The sequence below is a fragment of the Phalacrocorax carbo genome, chromosome 2 (genome assembly GCF_963921805.1).
Source record: "Phalacrocorax carbo chromosome 2, bPhaCar2.1, whole genome shotgun sequence".
NCBI classification, from domain to species: Eukaryota; Metazoa; Chordata; class Aves; order Suliformes; family Phalacrocoracidae; genus Phalacrocorax; species Phalacrocorax carbo.
Window position 1 is genome coordinate 162,027,288 of NC_087514.1, and position 18,954 is coordinate 162,046,241.

Sequence of the window (18,954 nt, forward strand, 5' to 3'; positions counted from 1 at the left end):
TATTCAAACAAAGTTCTTTTATTGAAAGTGTAATGGAAATTTCTTCATATTGCTTCGATGAAATGAGAGACAGCAGCTGTAGACAAATACGCTTTTTTATAAACAAATGCAAATGGATAAGGTAAAAATAAAGCATTTTTTTTTTAACTTGTACCTTTAAGCAACATAATCACAATATATACACAAAGAAAGCTAAAATAAAGCTATGTTGAAACCAAAGCGTTTCAATCAATACATTAGATAATTACAGATTGTGTCAATAAATACCCAGTTTTTAAACTGTTTAAACAGGCAACTTTTTACACAGATACCGAGAAGAAAAAAAAATTATATATTTACAATTCAGTGCCCTGGAAAAAAAAAAAAAAGAGAAAAAATCTTTTTTTTTTTTTGGCACAAACACAAATAAAAAGAATAAATTATAGAAAAAAAATCCACAAAGGCAGGAGTCTATCCCCGTCATTCATTTAAAAAAAGGGGTGTGTATATATATAAAATATATATATATATTTTATATATATAAATATATATATATGCAGAGAAACCTAGGAATGTTATAAAATATATTAGTGCCAATAAATACAGAACGGTACCAGACTTTCAACTGTCAGTATTTTTGATGCAGTCTGAAGGATAGAAACTACCACCTAGGAGATAACTGAAGGGGATTTTTCAGCCTAAAGAAACAACAGTGACAACAAAAAATAATAATAATAATAATAATAATATATATATATCCAGGAAATCCTCCATCTGCCAGTAGTATTCCTACAGTCGCCCTCCTGCGCGGCGGGAAGGTCCCCGGGAGCGATGCCTCGCGGGAGGATGCGGCGGCGAGCGCGGGGCGATCACCCGCTCACGGCCGTGGCAGGTCAGCTCCGCTTCCAAGTTGACCGGCTCAATACCAGAGAAGATGTACAATTAAATAGTAATAATAATGACTAAAAAAACCCAAACAACCCAGCCTTTGCCACGTTCGGACACCAGAAGTTTCTTAAATTGCCAGGAGGTTTGCATGGGGCGCTTGTCGAAGAGCAGGTACCCAAGGGCACCATCCCCACCGTGGGGATATAAACAGTTCAGCCAATGGAAAAATCCTCAAATCTGTATTTCGGGGTTTTTTCCCTCCATCTGCGTGGCTCCGCACCCCTCAGGAGCTCCCACCAGCACCCCGATCCCGGGGCCACGGGGCTGGGATGCCAGAGCTGCCGCCTCCCCCCGGCGCCAGCAATGCCAGGAATCACTCTCATCACCAAATCGCTCATTTTCCAGGGGGGAATTTAAAGCCAGTAGGTTTTAAAGCCTTTAAAGCTGGCATAGGCACTTAGTGTATCACTGACGCACAGATTTTATGTCCAGTTACATCTCGTGGCCAAATAGTGTCATGTTCTCAGGCTGATTTAAATAGCAAAAGGCCAAGAGGGCTCCCAACGTCCTTCCTAAACATGAGGATTTCTTCCATTTTAAAAAACAAAAGCCCTCGTTTTTCATCTTTGCTGTCAGGTGTTATTTTTTCTTCCCTCTAAAACTGTACTCAGAGGATAAATAACCCAATAACCTTCATAGCCATCTATTTTACTTGATTTACCTATATAAAAAAATAGCATAAACAGCTGATGGATAAGATTTTGGGCCTGCAATACCCTCAGCGTTGGGGAGTCCTTGCTGAGGAGCGTGAGCAGAGCGTTGCTGTTGTTGGCTTTGCTCTCCCAAAGCCCCCCCCAGGCTGCAAAGGTCCTTCTCATTACACCCCTCTCGCCGCTAGCGGTTCCTCTGCATATTCAGGCACCATAACTGATGGGGAAAGATCTCATGGCCAAATCCTTCGGGAATTAAATAAATTATAATTTATTAAAAGAGTTTGGCTTTTTTTTTTTTCATAATTAGAGCTAGTTGCTTAGTTCATGTTATTTCCTGAATTGTTGAGGGTTTTGCTTGTTTTCCTCTCCCTCGCGATATTATGGAGATCAGACACCGTCACGTCTACTGAAGGGCTCACAGCAACCAAAGGACGTTGCACCACCGTTTCCTCCATCCCTCCCCTCCCACCCGCTTGCATTCAGCTCTCTTAGAAATGTGAAGTGAAGGCCCAACAGCCCTTTCAGAGTCAGAGAAAAACAGGGTCGTCTTTACGATGGGTGCTGCCGAATACCTTACTGCCCTTCCAGGTCACTGACAAACCACAGTGCTATTCATGTACTACAGGTAGAAAATAAATAAATACAGATATATTATGCAAAAAAATATGATTGTACACATAATACATCTGAGGTATTACCAATTTAAATAAGGTTTGATGCTAGTTCAAGCTTCGGTGGCTAGTTAAATTCTGGAATTTGCAATAAATAGATGAAGAATGATTATGTATATAGTGTATGGATCTCTTCTGTAAACCTTGTCCGATTTAAACGTAAGAGTGTGTTGGGCTGGCTCTTACGCAAACCACAAATTTTCACAATAAATACAGCTTCAAAAAGTTGTCTTAAAAAGTTCCTGCAACACTGAAACGTTTCTAGAAGGGGCTGTGTGTACAACTGGCAACATTAGCGAGGAGTATTTCTCAACAGGTCTTTTCATACAAAACACAAGGAAATTCATACGTGAAAGTCTTTTTCCCTCCCGCCCCACCCCAACCCATCATGAAAGTTTAGAAATTTTTGCACAAACAGCGAGAGAACTGATTGTAGCTGCAGTATGTCAAAACGTCCACGTTCTATAAAGATCAAAAATAGTTTGTTTGCTTGGGAAGTCTTTTTTTGTTGTTGTTGTTGTTTTTTCCTCCTTATTTTTGAAGAGCGCATCATCCTTTTGGTGAAAATTTGCCCATCTGACCGTTCTTCGGTTTTCCTTCTGGTGCTGGTCCTTCCCACCCCAGCCACACGGGCGTTTCACACTTTCACCGTCTCCATCAGCGATGACTTGATGGCATCCTCCAAAAGTTGATTGTCTGTGAAAGGGGCCGGGGTTTCGGGGACAGATTCAGACAAACCGATGAGGGACTCCAAGAAACAGGAGCCCTGATCTCCGGCTTGGGGGAAGCCGGGGAAATTAGGCAACTGCAACTGTAACGCTGAGAAGTTATCGAGGTTCTCGTACTCCTTTAAGGAGTTATAAAGGGGTCCCAAGTTATAGTCCGAGAAGGACTGGAAGAAATCCAAGGAGTCAGAGGAAAGGCTGAGGTCGGCGTAGCTCTTGGAGCAGGGCTCGGCCGGGGACGAGGCGCAGCAGGACAGCCCATCGCACCGCGCGTGGGCCGCGTCCTCCAGCAAACCTCCGCCGTCCTGGTTGGCGTTCTCATCCAGGCACTCGGAGAGGTGGGACAAGTGGCCGGGGACAGACTTGCCCTCACTGCTGTGGTCCTCGATGAAGAAGTCGGCGGGGTGGAAGCAGCTCAGGTCATCCTGACCGCGGCCACCCTCTTCCTCGGCATCCGAGTCGTTGAAGTGGAGGATGCGTGCCAAGCCGTCGTCGTCCACGTCCGACTGGGACTTGTCGGAGGGGAGGCTCTCGTAGGGCTCCTCCAGGTCCTCGCTGGGGTGGGAGGAGATGGAGGAGTCCGTCATGTCGCTGCTGCAGCTGTTCTCCCCCAGGGCCTCCAGGTCGGGGCTGAACTGGAAGGCGGGTGCCAGCGGCACAGCGCGCTCCTCCAAGGAGCCCTTCCCCGCTGCACATGCCAAGGGTGGGAGCCGCTCCCGAAAAGGGGGCTCAGCCTCCACCGCCTTCTCGCTGCTCTGCTGCTGCTTCTCCAGCTCCAGCTTCATGATGGTGTGGATGAAGTGGGTCTGCACACGGGCCTGGTTGAACTCGATCCTGCCCTCGGTGTTGCCGCAGCCGTCCTTGGTGCAGCCGCAGGGGAAGGAGGTGTGATCCATCTGGTGTGGGGAGGAGCGGAGGCAGAGGGTTAGAACCGAACCCAGTGGCACCAAATGGAAACTGCCCGCGACTCACCCGCCCTGAGAAACCAAGTAACAGCTGAGGCATTTAAGAGCAGACTAAAAGACAATAGTAATTAAAGACACACCCTGCTCTTTTGAAAGGTTGTCATAAAGCTGGATTTCAGTACAACCGAAGAAAGTGAAGAGGTTACAAAAAAAGCATACTCTCCAAAAGGAGACATAAGGGGGCAGACATGAGGTTTTATTTATTGCATCTTGATATTTAATACCTGATCCATATCGTGAGCTTCTCCCCCTTGCCGAGATAAGGACAAATTGCTCAACAGGCATCTGCAGCACCTTTATGTCCCTGCTATCAGCAGCCGCTAGAGGGGAGCTGTGACATGCACACGGAGCGCCCGTCCTGTGCACACCCGCCCTACACCGCTCCCAGCCTGCAACCGCGGCACCGAGGGAGCGAGCGGCTGCCGGAATAGGGAACGTGGCTCCCCAAACACAGCTGGGCAGGCACCCATAAAAAAAAATTAAAAAATATAATAAGCTAATTGAATATAGAGGTATTATCCCACTTTGCAGGTGGTCTGCAGAGCTAGCTGTGGGCTGACGCTCAGCTGACACTCCCACGTTCGCCTGAGCGTGCTGGGAGTTGTGATACACACCAAGGGGAAAAAAAAAATCAAAAATAAAACCAGGAGGAGGAGGAGAAATTGCAGCCTCATGTGGGGAGGGAGAAGCTTTTGTTTGCCAAGACATTCCCACGTGGCCCATCTCCAACAAGAGAGCGAGCAGGCACGGGTCCCGTGGGGATGGACGTGGTGAGCGCAGTGACGCTGCTGGCTCAGGCATGTCCCCAGGGCTGCAATGGCAGCGTGTGGATGGCTACACGTGTGATTTAGGAAGCAGACACTCTCGAGCAGCATCTGCCTCGCAGCCTGGGAAGCGTCTCCAAGTGCTTTTCTTGCCTGTTTCGCTCCGAGCGCAGGTGGGAACAGATGCATTTTACAGGCTGCCATAACTGTCCTGCTTGCTCAAAACCCCCCTGATTTAACACACGCATCAGCTGGAGCCACCCTGCTTTTCCCCTGTGCCCAGAGGCGAGGGCAGTACCTGACATTTAATGCCTGCCAAGCTGCAGCTGCAGGTCTCTGGGTCGCAGACCTCCTGGCAGTCGCAGCCACAGTCCTCCCGGGACAGACGGATGTTGTGCAGCTCCCGCTTCTCCTCCTTGTCGATCTTCTTCACCCCTACGGCTTTCAGCAGCGCACGTCTCTTCTTGGCGGGGTAGGGCTGGAGGAAGAAGCCGTCCTCCAGGTCCACGTTGCTGACGTCGATGTCGTCGTCGGAGATGTCTTCGATGGTGAGCTGGTTGGCTTCCTCCGACTCCTTTGTGCCGTTCATGGTTAGCTGAGGGCAAAAAATGGGTAAAGCATTAGGGACCTGTTGGGGACACAGAGCCACCAGCACCCCCAGGTCAGGAGAAACAAGAACAGGAAGATCTGCCTGCCATTGTGGCTGACCCCAGGACCAAAACCTTTGTCAGAGCCCCCTAACACCTGATAAACACCTCACACAGGGAGTTCAGTGTCTTTTCCATCACTTTTCAAAGGTGGAGAACTGAGCTGAAAATCCCACATTGGAGCCTGTGTCTTCTGGAGACCCAAACAGGGTTAAGGACTGACGACCCCAGGTCTGAGAGAGGCTCCTACTAAAAAATGGCCATTAACTAACAACATCCACCCACTCCTCACCAACCCAGCCCCATGCTCCTCCTACTCACTTTCCATTTCAACGCTTCCAACTTCTCCTCTTTTAATTTCTCTTCGAGTTTCTCCCGACGAACGTTTTCCTGCTCCTTTGAAAATTCCGCTAGCGTGAACTGCCGGGAGGAGCTGTGCTTGCTCACCATTCCCAGGGTACAGCCCCCACGACTAGGCACGCTTGTGAACCCCTGGCAGCGTGGGAAGTAAAACACAGTGACCCGGTCAAACTCCACATTGTTCTTCTTTAGTCGCTTGGATTTCTTCAGGATAGATGTGGCTAAAAACAGGAAGAAAAAAAAGCACAGAGTCAGTACTGCCACCCTGCAGACAGGAGAGAAATATTACAAACAGGCTGTAAATACTACCAACAGTCAGGACTTGCAATTACTCTCTCAACAGGGACACGATGGGACAAGGTTACAACATCACTTGTTGGCTTCTGGTGTTTTAGGATCTAACGCTTCAAAGGCGAGATGAGGATGGAGAGGAAACTAAGCCAAGTCCTGATGCGTAAGAGTCACTGATGAGATTCACCCTAAGAAACGGCTGCTGCTTCTCCCTCCCGCTTGACTTCCTCCAGGAAATATACATTTGCTTATTCTTCATGTGCAGCAGAGCATAATGAACAAGCAACAAACCATCCTACATGCCTGTCTTGCTCTAAACCTGATCACCCTGCCCCACGTTCAGGGGCTCGCGGTTCGCTCCCAGGCTGCCAAAGCACCACCACTCCAGCGCTGCATGGCTCCAGCTTTTGTGGCAGGGCAGAAAATAGCCAAAACGACTGTTTTTCTGGTACTTCCTTTCACCATCCACTGGGAGGAACTATGAATCTATAGTTTATCCTCAAGAGACTCATCTGAGAGCAGCTGCAGAGATGTTAATCTTTATGCAGGTGATCCCAGGGTAAACATGGCAATACGTGACTCTGGTTTATCTTAAACTGCTGAAACACGCTACACACCATTTAAAGCAGAGCCTCTCCAGAGATAACCTAGTTCTGCACATTTGCACGTGCAAACGCAGCAGATGGAGGTGGACTAATTAACCAGGACAGTTTCAGAGTCAATGAGTTTCCACGAACGTAGCTGGACACAGAAAGCAAAGCAAAACGGAGCGCTACTGGGTTACGGAGCTGCTTTATCTGCTGCACGAGCACGTTGGGAACAAGAGTCAGCTACGCACAAATTTGGTGGGGGGTGTTTTTTGGTCCCATTCTCTGCTGGTGCATGGATCCCACCATGGGGAATATGAGAAAAAAAAAAAAAAACACAGAAAGGATAGGTGACTCCTGCAGAGCTGGGATCCAAGCCCTGCTCTTCGGACGGCAGAGCCGCAGGCAGCCCTACTGCGGGGAGCCAACTGAAAGGACTGCCAAAAACCTGAGGGGCTCGGCTGGTTTGGCTGGCCCCGAAGGCTGGGAAAGTGCAAGACAGGACAGTTAGCTGCACCCACATTTCACAAGTCTCACTTGCCAAAATACAGCATTTCAGTTTCATATGAAAAAATAAAAAAAAAAAAATGTTCACCCAGCTGCGTCAGCAGCTTCTGCTAAATAGCTGAGGGTTTCACACTGGGCTCTGCAGTTGCTTTGATTATATCTTTGCACTGCGCGTTGCATTTTCATAATAACCTTGACTCAATCTTCTAAAACATTAGCTCTTTATCAAAAGGCAAGTTAACCACCGCGATCTTCTATCGGCTGAGCTGCTGCACTTTGGCATTTGCTTCTCTCTCCCCGCACCCCTCCTCCAAAATTGTTTTCCCATTCCTGACCCTTTTCCAATTGAGCCAGAGAATACAGAAAGTTCATTGTTTTGTCACAAAACCTGGGAAGACAAGCAAGAATGAGACTCTTTATTATTACAAGACTTCTAAAGCCTTTTCAGACCACTGTGTGTTTGTGTATGTCTGCTAAGTGGACCTTAACTGCTATATACAGTGGGTGTTCAGTATAATTTACTAGGTTGGACTAGTTCTCCTCCGTGAAGACGTTCCCCTATTGTATTTTTTCATTTCTCTTCGCACGGCAGATAAAGGATTTTACAACCTTGTCTTCTGTGTGTTTTCCTAAAAGTTCTCAACACTGATATTGCTGGGAAAACAAAATAGCGTTTATCTGTGCTAACAGCAGAAGCAGTGTCAAACGTTTCATGTTCTTTGGCAAAGTACCCAACTTATGTAGGAAGCGGGTTCTGAAATGGTAATTACGCTACTGGTTAATCATTTTTAAAAAACAGTGTTATGGGCCTTTGCTGTCTGTGTAGTCGTTGCCTGTGGAACAGCTCGTCAGGGGACTGAGGGATGGTGAGATGGTCCTACAGCATCGGCTTGGAGGCACCTGCGTGTCTCTGCACACCCAGGTCTTCGGGTTTCTATTCCTGGAAATTTGGACTTCACCAAAACCATTACACAGGAATGATAAACGCTGGGAGGAAGGGCTGAGAACGACTACGCTGAAGATGCTGGCCAATTATAAAGACAAGATAAATTGGTATGATGACAGGGGGCTGGTGTTACGGCCACTTCCACCCCTGAAGGTGTGCTCCAAGGGGGTCTCTGGATGGACAGAAGTGACGACCCACCACCACACTACGAAAACCCCATGCGTGGGCATGCCGGACCCAGGAAAGCGTCTGCCGGAGATACTCACGGGTGAAGCTGGGCGTTAAGGCAGAGCTGGGCTTGGGCTCTCCGCGGGAGCTTTCTTCATCCGACTCCCAGCCCGAGGATGCCGAGGAGGAGAGGGGGGAGCAGGAAGAGGAGGAGCAGTAGGTGCTGTCATCCCCCAGCTCTTCGTACTTCCTTTTCAACAGCCCGCTCATGGTGACACCGTAATTTTCATATAACTGGAAAACAAAGGAGAAAAGCAAATTAAAGCAAGGGAAATACCGGCAATTTCTGGTGATAAGCACGATGGCTTTAACCCCCAGCAAGATATCTCCACCAGGTCCACCTGGCCATGCAGGTGTGATTCCCAAAAAGTGCTCTCCCCCAAAAAACCGCACTTTACTACCCTCGCCAGGCACACCTGCTGAATCTCTCTCCTATTTTACGACGCTGCAGAAAACCCGACTATCGTGGACAACAAACTGTCCGGAAACCAATTCAATCAACACAAATGTTATCAAACAATAAGTATTACATTTTGCTTACTAATTCTTCTATGTTAACTCCTTACCCAGATCGCTTTCTATGCACTTACAGCTTTAACGTCTTGCTAATTACAAAAATAAGCCAGTTTGCAGAGAACAATCTGTTGGCGTGATTTACTTGCTACAGCCCCCTGGGGAAACAGACTTATTAAATGAAGCACTGAAATACAAATATATCAACTGTGAAGAACAGCCCTTCTCCTCACGATGCCTTTCATAGTCAGTCCCCCATTCAATAAGCTATTCTTGTTTAGGCTGGGTTATGTATCAAGCATAGTAGCAATTAAAAACAACACAGCTAATTAAAAACAAAGGAGCTCTGTATTTGCCTAGATTCCTAAATTTCCTGCATGCTTTTCCCTGCTCATCTCAAGAAAAAAAAAACCAAACAAAATAACTCTTGTTGCATGTTTTAACCTTTGCTTTCAGAAAGTTTCTGGGGTTTCTGTCTCCCAGAATTGCACAGAAGCTACACGCTTGGCCTACAATAGGCTAATGGGTATCAGAGCCCACCTAACCTGGGATGCTCTGGCGCAGACAATGGGCCCTTCCTCCTTTTAGAAACTGCCAACACCGCACCAGACGCCCCTGCTTCTGCAGAAGTCGCTGTCAGCTTATTTTGAAGCCACTGAGCCATACCCAAAGGTGAGAATCAGGCTGCTGCCGGAGGAGTGACTTGCTTTGACCCCGTCCCACCGGGCTGTAAGGCACAACCACGGTGGGAGAGGGGCATCTCCAGCCCAGAAACTCCTTCCATCAAGGAGGGGAGAGCCCTGGCACTGCGGGATGCTGCCAGCCACCCCGGTGCCTTGACAAAACCAGAGGTAACAAGCAAAACCTAAAGCATCTGAAATTCAGATGACACCAGGATGCTTCAGACGCACACAGCCCCAGGACGGCGACAGCGCAGATACGGGGGTGCCAGACACCCAGCCCCCACCCCCTCCCGCCAGCTGAAACTCCTCCACCAGCCAATTTTGTTCTTTATAACCGTAGCACTTTCTCACCCTCTTTTGCATGTCTGAAGTTAATTTAAGTCTCTGAAAAAGAAAAAAAAAAAAAACAAAAAAAAAAACCCCAAACCACCAAGCCCGCCCTCCTGACAGCCCTGAGCAGGCAGCACAGAAACCACACCGGCTTCAAAGCCTCCCAACGATGGGATTTGCAGTATCTCAACGGTGCCGCGCAGTAACATGTAGCAGGACGGGAGGACACGCGGCGCCTTCAAAGCCTTGCACCAACCCTCCATAATTATGTTTACCAACAGCTTCCCAGGAGACAATAGTCCCCTAAAAGGTCAAAAAAAAAAAAAAAATCCCTAGATGAAGCAGTTCGTGGCCTGCAGAGGTTAATCATTCACTGCAACGCGTGCGCCGATGGGACTAGTGCATCCCCCACGGTCCCCTGAACCTGGGGGCCAGGGAGAGGCCATCCCCTCCATCCCTCCTCCTCCTCCTCCTCGGCAGCCCCAGAGCTGCAGGTGGTTTTGCCACGGAGGGGTTGTTGTTTTTTTGGCCTTAATCCAAAACAGATGGGGAGAAGGTGGATTTGGCCACGCTCCAGCCCCAGCAGCACACATCCTACCTGACACCTGGATTAACCCCCTCCCCGCCTGTGCGAGCCCGCGGGCAGCCGCGACACCCAAACCGGCTACCTGGCTGCATTTACAAATCTTTTATTTTTATTTTAATTTTTTTTTTTATGCCTTCTGCTCTGTCTCACATGTGCTTTAAGGAACAACCAGGAGCAAAGGAGCCCCTCCGAACCCATAGAAGAGGTCCGAACCAAAGCCTGGGCTGAAGCGAGAGGTTTGCTTGTACCAGCTGGCCCCATTGGACACCTCTGATGGTGCCAGTGAAGGATGCGACTGTCTAGCCAAGGGAGGGAGAAACCAGCTCCCCGAAAAGCCCATAGGACACATGTCCAACAGCAAACACCCTCGGAGATACGATGCTGACCACATCCAAGACTCATGGGACACACTGGAGGGTGGTGGAGCAGCCAACACTGCTGAAAAGGGGAGAACTCCCAAGTTCGGACCAGAAAGAAAAAAAAAACCTACACAGCGTCCATTTCTAGTGGAATTTACCTGGCCTGCAGGACTCCCAGAGAAGCGAGAAGGCGGACATCGCGGTGCTGCAGAGCGATGCAGCCCTAACGCTCAGGGCGCCTGCAACCATCGCGAGCCGCGCTGCCTCCCCCAAACCACAGAGCAAGAAAAAACAAAGCGAGCTAACCGAATTAACACAAACACCAAGGCAGAGCCAAGGCAAGCCATGTATATGATGGTGCAATTTTATTTTTTTTTTAAATATTATCATTGCTGATTAGCCACGTCTGGCAGAAGGCTGAAGGGAGGTGTGTGCATCTCCCACCTATGAGAACAAGCCAAATGCATAGAAGAAACCCACCTTTGGCATGCTGTCGTATTCAAAACACCTAATGTTTTGTTAATGCAAAGTAGGTGTCGTGCAAACGTGATTCTCAATTAATGGGAAAAAGCTGGTGAACCTGTTGCCCACCAGCCAAAACACATTCATTTCCCCCTGTAACGCCTCCCCCCGCTCTTTGCTGATTTATAGCTGCGATATTTTCCAGGTCAAGGTTTCAAATCCTCCTCAGGAGCTATATGCAATGTAGTGGGGCTGCACCCATCGGCGCCCACTTGTATCCACCCCTAAAAAGTCCTCCAGACGGGGGTTTCGCTGTCAAGGCAAGGACGATCCTCTCCTCCCCTCCTCGCCCCTGCACTTGGGAGCAGAATTCACGCCAGCGATTTGGATGTTGCCTTGAAAGCCATGTTGCCGAAACCGCTGGCCGCTCAGCCAAAAAAACCCAGAGGCCAATTCAGACACAGTGAGGATATTTTAATTGCAGTAATTCCACAAGTAACCTTAAATCCACACTGATGTCTTACAAAGAAGTCACAAAAAATGTGCACAGCAGCATGAAAAAATATATATATCTATCTGCGCTTGCCATTGCAAATCTCTGCCGGCACCACCGAGCGCAGGATTTTACCACCTTTTTTTTTTTTTTTACATAACCTGAAATAAAATAATCCTATCTTCCTTTTATTTGCCAAAAAAGACATTCTGTTCTTGGCTAAGACTTCTTACTCATCTATTTTACTGAAAACAGCTTTTGGAACAAGTACATAATGCAATGGATCAAACCCGCAGGAATTCCTCTCTGGCACCAGAACTCCCACTATCCTGGGAATACTTTCTAACAAATATTTAGCCCAGATGTGCATTCCTTTCTTTTTCTCGCTCTCTTTTTTAAGAAAAAAGGCATTAAAGTTTGGGTGGGGGAGTGTGGGGGGGTGGCTGTCTGGTTGGGGAATCGAATCCACAAAGTCCCATTTCTGGCGCTCGGCAAGTTGCAGGGTAAAGCCCTAATACACTGGAATGCGAGGAATTAATGTTTTAACTATCCTCCTCTTGGACGACGTCTCAACACTAAATATTTTGAGTAATTTAGATTTAAGAAGGTTTGGCATTTGTTTAGCCAAGCGCAGAGGAAGGTAACTAAAAGCCCTACCAGTGTCCAGTTAGTCCATTTATAAGGGACCGCACAAAGGGGCGTCACGGCTTTTCACAGAAGCATGCGGAGAAGATGTTTTGGCGTTTTAGTTTGGGGCTGTATATGTGCTTTGCAGTGGGCAAGCAAAGCAAAGGAAACTTCTCCCAACAAGTCCAGCAGCGGCGAGTGCTCGTGCCACAGCTCCCCTGGTATTGCAGGAGAGCACCGATGAGAAAGGATATTTTAAATTTGGGGGTTTCCCCCAGCGGAGCATCCTAAAGAACGGAGGGATCCCAAATCCATGCATGCGCCATTGGAAGCAAACTGTCTTCTGCAAAGCAATTTGGGTAAAAACAAACAAAAAAAAACCCAAACCTCAGTGAAATGCACTAAAAGTATTCATTTTCCAGTGACTTTCTGAGCCGGTTTGCCGACTTTACAAGCACAGCCGTCTGCCTGCAGCCTGACGAGCCAAGGTGGACTCTTCCTGGCACACCGGGACGAGGGCTCGGGCGCCGGCAGCGAGTTAACAACTCTGCTGAGCCGTGAGTCAGAGCAGCTCCCGCTCCCTCCCCCAGAGCCGCAGTGGCTGTGCAGGTCTAGCAGGAGTAAATATTAGTTTAAAAAACACCACTGCATATTTTAGCCAGGTACGGCTCCAAATGCAACTCGCGGAGCAAACCTGGGGGAGTTTTTGGGGTCGGTGTTTATTTGCACGCCGCTGTTTATTGCGGGTCAGGCGACTTCGGTGCAAGTATCAGCGAAAACTGGTGCAGAGCTGAGCTTCCCGTTCAGATATCCCAGATATTTGATGTCTAGCAGCAGCAGTGATTCCAGTAATGCCTCTGGGTTACTTAATAATCACTGCGCTATCAACACTGATTCATTGCTTGTTCATTTAACTATTTTAATTCTTTGCATATTTACTTAAGTGGTTTCCCCAGCGCCGCTGTGACAGCCTCCACGATGACGAGAGTTCCCAACTTTGGGGCTGACCGGGGCCAAGGCGAGCGGGATCATCCTGTCGGGACCCTCCGGGGGATGGTCCCACGCGTGTTCCCAGCCACGCAAGCTCTGCTTTCCAGTTCAGACCAGATTATTTTCACCCAGCTGGGTCTAAGGTTTCATAACCTCGCTCCGGTTAAAAATAGCCTCTGCCTACTATGCAACAGCAAAACCCAAAGCACCCCGTGCCACGGAGCAGGAGCATGAATCAGTTTGTAGCACCACGAGTTTATTCTCCTGCCAGAGATGGAACAGGTAAAACACCTTCCCCGGGAAGAACATCAGAAGCATTTACTCCATCTATTAATTTGCAGAAGGCCACAAAGAAAAAGGCTTTTCAAGATTTTTCTATCAAGCCCTTATTTCTCACTGACAGTTTGAAAGGTAAATAGGAAACATTAGCAAATACATTAAAGGTTATCTGACACGGCCCAAATGAAACGAGGTTCAAATGTACTCGGCGCAGATTGTGCCGTAATAAATATGAAAACAACGAAGTGTGCTTTGTCTAGGAAAATCCTCTATTTGATTACACCTCATGAATAATTCACACCAGGTTTCCATATTTGTCCTCCTGTAGGTACACGCTGTGCATTACCTTGCCTGCTATATATACGCACGCATTTCCTGCGCTGAATTATTAAAGGCTTGCCGGGAGCTGCAGAGTCTCTCCACACGGAGAACAAACGCTCCATCCCAAAAATAAACCCCCCCCACCCCTAACCTTGACGGGCCTCATCTGCAAACCGCTCAGCGGGGAGGGGAACCCCAAAACCCCAAACCTAAAATATTGGGGGGGGGGGGGGGGAGAATTGCTGATGAGTTTGCCGTAACAAATGACAAGACTTCGAGGTTTGTAAATGGCCGTGAGGGTTTTCTCTCCATCCCACCGAGGCGTTGTAGTAAGGCAGGGCTGCTTTAGGAAAGGGCTGTCCCTGTGTCAGCCTCTTCCTACGGCGACATTATGTAACTCGGAGGTGACAGACACTTTGGAGGATGCCGGGGGTGGGGGGGGGAGCAAGCAAAAAATAAAATACGCACTGAAAAAACTTAGTAGTTTGGGGGTTTTTGCCCCTTTTTTTCTTTTTCTCAACTGCGTAGTAAAAGCCCCGATATATTATGGTAGGCGGGGGGGGGGCGCGGTGGACACCCGCTCCCCGTCCGTCCGTCGGTCCATCCGTGCGCCGGTCGGTAGGTGTTGCTGTAGCGACGGGAAAGCATCCCCAGGCGGGCAGATTTGGGGAAGAGCGAGCCGACAAGGCTCCCCCCCCCCCCCTTCGCCTTCCCTCCCCCCCTTCGCCTTTCTTTCAACATCAGAAAATTGGAACCGCAGCCCCGAAGATGCAGCGGAGCCTCAACTGACCGAGGGAGAACTCAGCGCTACCCCTAACGTATATATAGGTGTTTGGATGTATGTATGGCGTAGGGTTTTCTGCCGATGGGAAAGTGCGGGAGGGCCGGGGGAGCAGTGAACCCCCCCTACCTCCCCGCCCCGGGAAGGCGGTGCCGGTGCCCCGAGGGGTCCCGGACCCGGTCCCAGCCCCGCCGGGCTCCCCTCGCTCCCGGGCGGAGCTGCCCGGCCAGACGGCGCCGCTGCGGCGCGCCCGCCCGGCTCTGGGCGGCGGGGCACCGGGACGGACCCCGACCCCCCCCAGCCCGACGGCGGGGCACCGGGACGGACCCCGAATCCGCCCCCCAACCCAACGGCGGGGCACCGGGATGGGCCCCGAATCCGCCCCCCAACCCGACGGCGGGGCACCGGGATGGGCCCCGAATCCGCCCCCCAACCCGACGGCGGGGTACCGGGACGGACCCCGATCCCCCCCACCCCAACCCGACGGCGGGGCACCGGGACGGACCCCGACCCTCCCCCCCAACCCGACGGCGGGGCACCGGAACGGACCCCGATCCCCCCCACCCCAACCCGACGGCGGGGCACCGGAACGGACCCCGATCCCCCCCACCCCAACCCGACGGCGGGGCACCAGAACGGACCCCGATCCCCCCCACCCCAACCCGACGGCGGGGCACCGGAACGGACCCCGACCCGCACCCCCGACGGCCGAGCACTGCACCGGACCCTGCAGCGGACCACCCCCAACTCACCGGGCAAGCACCGACCCGGCTCTGCACCGGACCCCTCATCCTCCGACGGCTGAGCACCGCGCCGACACCGCACCGGACCCCCGGACAGCCGCCCGCAGCCCCCGGACGGCGGAGCACCGAGCCTCCCCCCGCCGCGTACCCCACCGCCCCTCCTCCGGCCCGGTCCCCACGCCGGCCGCCCCCCGGCGGGCTCTACCTGCGGCGTAGCGGCGGGTCTCGGCGCGGCGGCTCCGGCTGCAGCGGCGGTGCCTGGCGCGGCGCCTCCCGCTCTGCCGCTGCCGGGGCCGGGGCTGACGCCGCGCCGCGCCGCGCTGCCCTTTTTCGTCAGTGGAAAACTCCGGGCTCTGACGCAGGCGGTGACAGACGCGGGGCCGGCGCGCGCCCGGCCCGCCCGGCTTCCTGCCCTCCCTCCCCTCCCCTCCCCTCCCCTCCCCTCCCTGGGCGGGGCGCTGAGTCAGGGCCAGCGGGAGGCCACGCCCCGCCCCGCCCCGCCCGCCCGGCGCTGAGGCGGGGTGGGGGGGGGCACACGGTGGGGTTTGGGAGCCAGAGCGCGGGCGGGGGGGGACACCCACGGGTACAGCTTGGATCCCACACGGGATCGGGGTCCCACAGGGGGTTTGGGAGCCACAGCTAGGCTTGGCCCCTGAAAGGGATTTGGGCCCCGCAAAGGGTTGGGGTCCCTGCATGGGGTTTGGGATCCACAGGGGCAACTTGGACCCCAGCATGGCCGTGGGTGCCTCAATGGGTTTGCACCCCACAAGGGATCAGGGTCCTACAGGGGGTTTGGGACCCACAAGGAGTGGAGGGCCCATGGGCAAGGATTGGACCCTGAAACAGATTTGGGTCTCACAGGGGGTTGGGGACTCCCAACCAGGCATTGAGCCCATAAGGGGTTTGGGTGCCTCAGGGGGTTCAGAGCCCACAAGTGTTTGGGGAGACACAGGCAAGTATTGGACCTGAAAACATGTTTGGGCGCCATAAGGAGTTTGTCCACTGAAAGGAATTTGGACACCACAAAGGGTTTGGGTCCCTTCCTGGGGTTTGGGACCCACAGGCACAACTTGGACCCCAGATGGACGTGGGTGCCTCAAGGGGTTTGGATCCCACAGGGGCCTGGGCACCCACGGACACAGCTCGGATGCCAAGAGTGGGGCACCGCAGGGGCTTTGAGTCCCACAGACTTGGCCCCTGGAGGGGGTTTGGACCCCACAGGGGTTTTGGGACCAACAGGCACAGCTTGGACCCACAAGCACTTTGGGACCCATGGGCAAGGCTTGGAGCCCAAAACAAATTTGGGTCCCACAGGAGGGGTTGGCCCCACAGGAATTTGGGACCCATGGGGGATATCGGACCCACAAGCAAGGTTTGGCCCATACAAGGGATTTAGGCCCTATAAGGGATTTGGGTCCCACAGGAGAGGCTTGGCCTCCAAAGGGGGTTGACATCCAAAACAAGGGTTTGGCCCACAAGTAAGAGTTTTGGCCCCCCAAGGTGGTTGGGATTCAGAAGCAAGTTTGGTCCTCAAAAGGCTTTCTGGACACCAAGGGGGTTTGTCACCTACACAAAAGGCTTGGCCCCCGAAAAGGATTAGGGCCCCATAGGGGTTTTGGGCCCCACAAGTAAGGCTTGGACCACACAAGAGGTTTTGGCCCCGTGTGGGATTTGGGATGCACAAGAAAGGTTTGGCCTCTTGCAGGGTTTTGGGCCCACCTGAAGGTGCTTGGGGCAGAGCCATGAGGCTTGGCTCCTGAAGGGAATTTTGGACCCAGGGGGATTTGATCCCCCAAACGTGTTTGGGCCCTACAGGCAAAGGTTGACCCTGAAAGGCATTTGGGCCCCCCAAAGGAACTTGGGCCCTATGAGCAAGGTTTGACCACCAAATGGGTTTGAGACCCACAAGCAAGAGTTGGCCCCCAAAGGGGGGTCTCTGAAAGGGAGTTTGGCCCTATAAGTGACGCTTGGCCCCCAGAGGGATTTAAAGCCCTACAGGCAAGAGACACGATGTTTTGGGGAGTTCGTTTCCCAGGATGGCTGGAATGGGAGGGATGTCTGGGACCCTGCACCAGGTCACCCCCCAGCTCTGGTCGCTGCAGCTTTCAGCTGAGGGTCTCCACACGCTTAGACCACCAGGAGCTTTCAGAGAGCTGCACTGCTGCAATTAAACCCCTTGAAGTGGTAGGTGAGGTGCAGAATGACCTGGTGTTTCCCAATTTTGATGCTTGGCTGGGTTTTCGCCCCAAAAGTTGGAGCTGGGCCAATGGCCGGTGGCATTGCCAGAGTCCCCAAGCTATGAAGCTGCCTGTTCTCAGGGTAGGTCTTTAAAATAGAGCCCATCTGTACCCCGCAGGGTGTGGGGTACAGCCAAGCTGCAGGAGTCCCCGTGTAGGACGAAGTCCACGGAGGTGGAAGGACGTGTGTTCTTTGGCTCCATGGAGGAGCCTGAAGACAGCCGTAGCAGGGTCTCCTCAACTCCATTTCTGCATCCAGCCTCTAAGGGCCTGCCTCACCCCCTTCCTATGCAAGGTTCTGCTTTGATCCTTTGCTTGCCATAGCTTCAACTCAAAATCAGATGGAGTCAGGTTGGATTTGCCTTGGCCAAGAAGTGGATGAGGATGGATTGGGGTGTGGGGGGATTTCCCCAAGGACACATACCCCCGTGCTCTGTTGTAAGCCTCTTAGCTCCAAGACGCTTCCCACACAGAGCCGGGGTGCTGGCACCTCTTTCCAGGAATGTTATTTTACTTGTAAACCTCTTTCTTTTTGTAACACAGGTGTCTCATTTGGAAGGTGCCCAGTCTGACCATGAAGAGAGGAGATGAGGTGAGAGCTTCAGTGTGGTACATCTCTTTTAGAGTAGACTGCTGTGAAAGTCTCACCCTTAGTCCTTTTACCAGCGAAAGCTTTCAAACTCTGGGGCTAAAATGTTGGAAAAAAAAAAGGATCTGAAAGGGTCTTCTCGAGTGGCAAAGCCACAGCCAGTTTCATACCACCACACGAGACAGTGCCACCAGGATTTTTTGCTTCTGGTCTTACCCCAGCGTGTGCCAGTGATTCCCATGGACAGGGCAGCCCCACCGGTCACCATAATGGCACCACCACAAGGGCAGCAGACCGTAGCGGTGTGCGAGGGCAAGCAACCGGGGTGGACCAAGAACATCTTCTAGCTGATTTTGCTGCTGTACTTGACGTCACTCCGTAACCCCGTGGTTGCCCCACGCTTCTCATCTCCGGGTGCTTCACCCCAGTACCTGGCTCACCTCCCTGTGTCTCCATCCTCAGCCTGTGAAAAAACGGTGACAGGTCCCAGCGATACAGAAGCACAGGAGGGATGAGTTGAGAGGTTACTTCAAAGATGCAGATATCGTGGAGGCAATACATAATTATAGGTGGTGCCCTGATGGCGGGTGGGTCCTGTCTTTGAGGCACAAGGGCCTTCCTGAATATGCTGGTGTACCGCACTCGATCGCCAAAGGATCGGTTTCTCTGAGGTTTTGTTTACCATGTTTG

At 51.6% G+C, this 18,954-nt stretch overlaps 1 protein-coding gene and 1 long non-coding RNA gene across 6 annotated transcripts in view; one reads left to right on the forward strand and one right to left on the reverse strand.

Annotated features, from left to right (window-relative positions):
- CSRNP1 (cysteine and serine rich nuclear protein 1) lies at window positions 1–15,846 on the reverse strand. Its single transcript, XM_064445104.1, has 5 exons — window positions 15,644–15,846; window positions 8,310–8,505; window positions 5,674–5,933; window positions 5,004–5,300; window positions 1–3,872 (listed from the first exon to the last, which is right to left on the reverse strand). The coding sequence occupies exons 2-5, from the start codon at window positions 8,479–8,481 to the stop codon at window positions 2,889–2,891; spliced, it is 1,713 nt and encodes a 570-aa protein (XP_064301174.1). The 5' UTR covers window positions 8,482–8,505; window positions 15,644–15,846; the 3' UTR covers window positions 1–2,888.
- The window catches only part of LOC135312131 (uncharacterized), a 16,311-nt gene continuing 12,004 nt past the window's right edge, over window positions 14,648–18,954 (forward strand). For 4 of the 5 annotated variants that reach the window (XR_010371796.1, XR_010371797.1, XR_010371798.1 and 1 more), the window contains exons 1-2: window positions 14,648–14,752; window positions 18,219–18,267. This is a non-coding gene — a long non-coding RNA (uncharacterized LOC135312131). Of the gene's footprint in view, window positions 14,753–15,688; window positions 17,971–18,218; window positions 18,268–18,954 lie in introns of those variants that run through there. The other variant, XR_010371799.1, reaches the window with a different exon arrangement.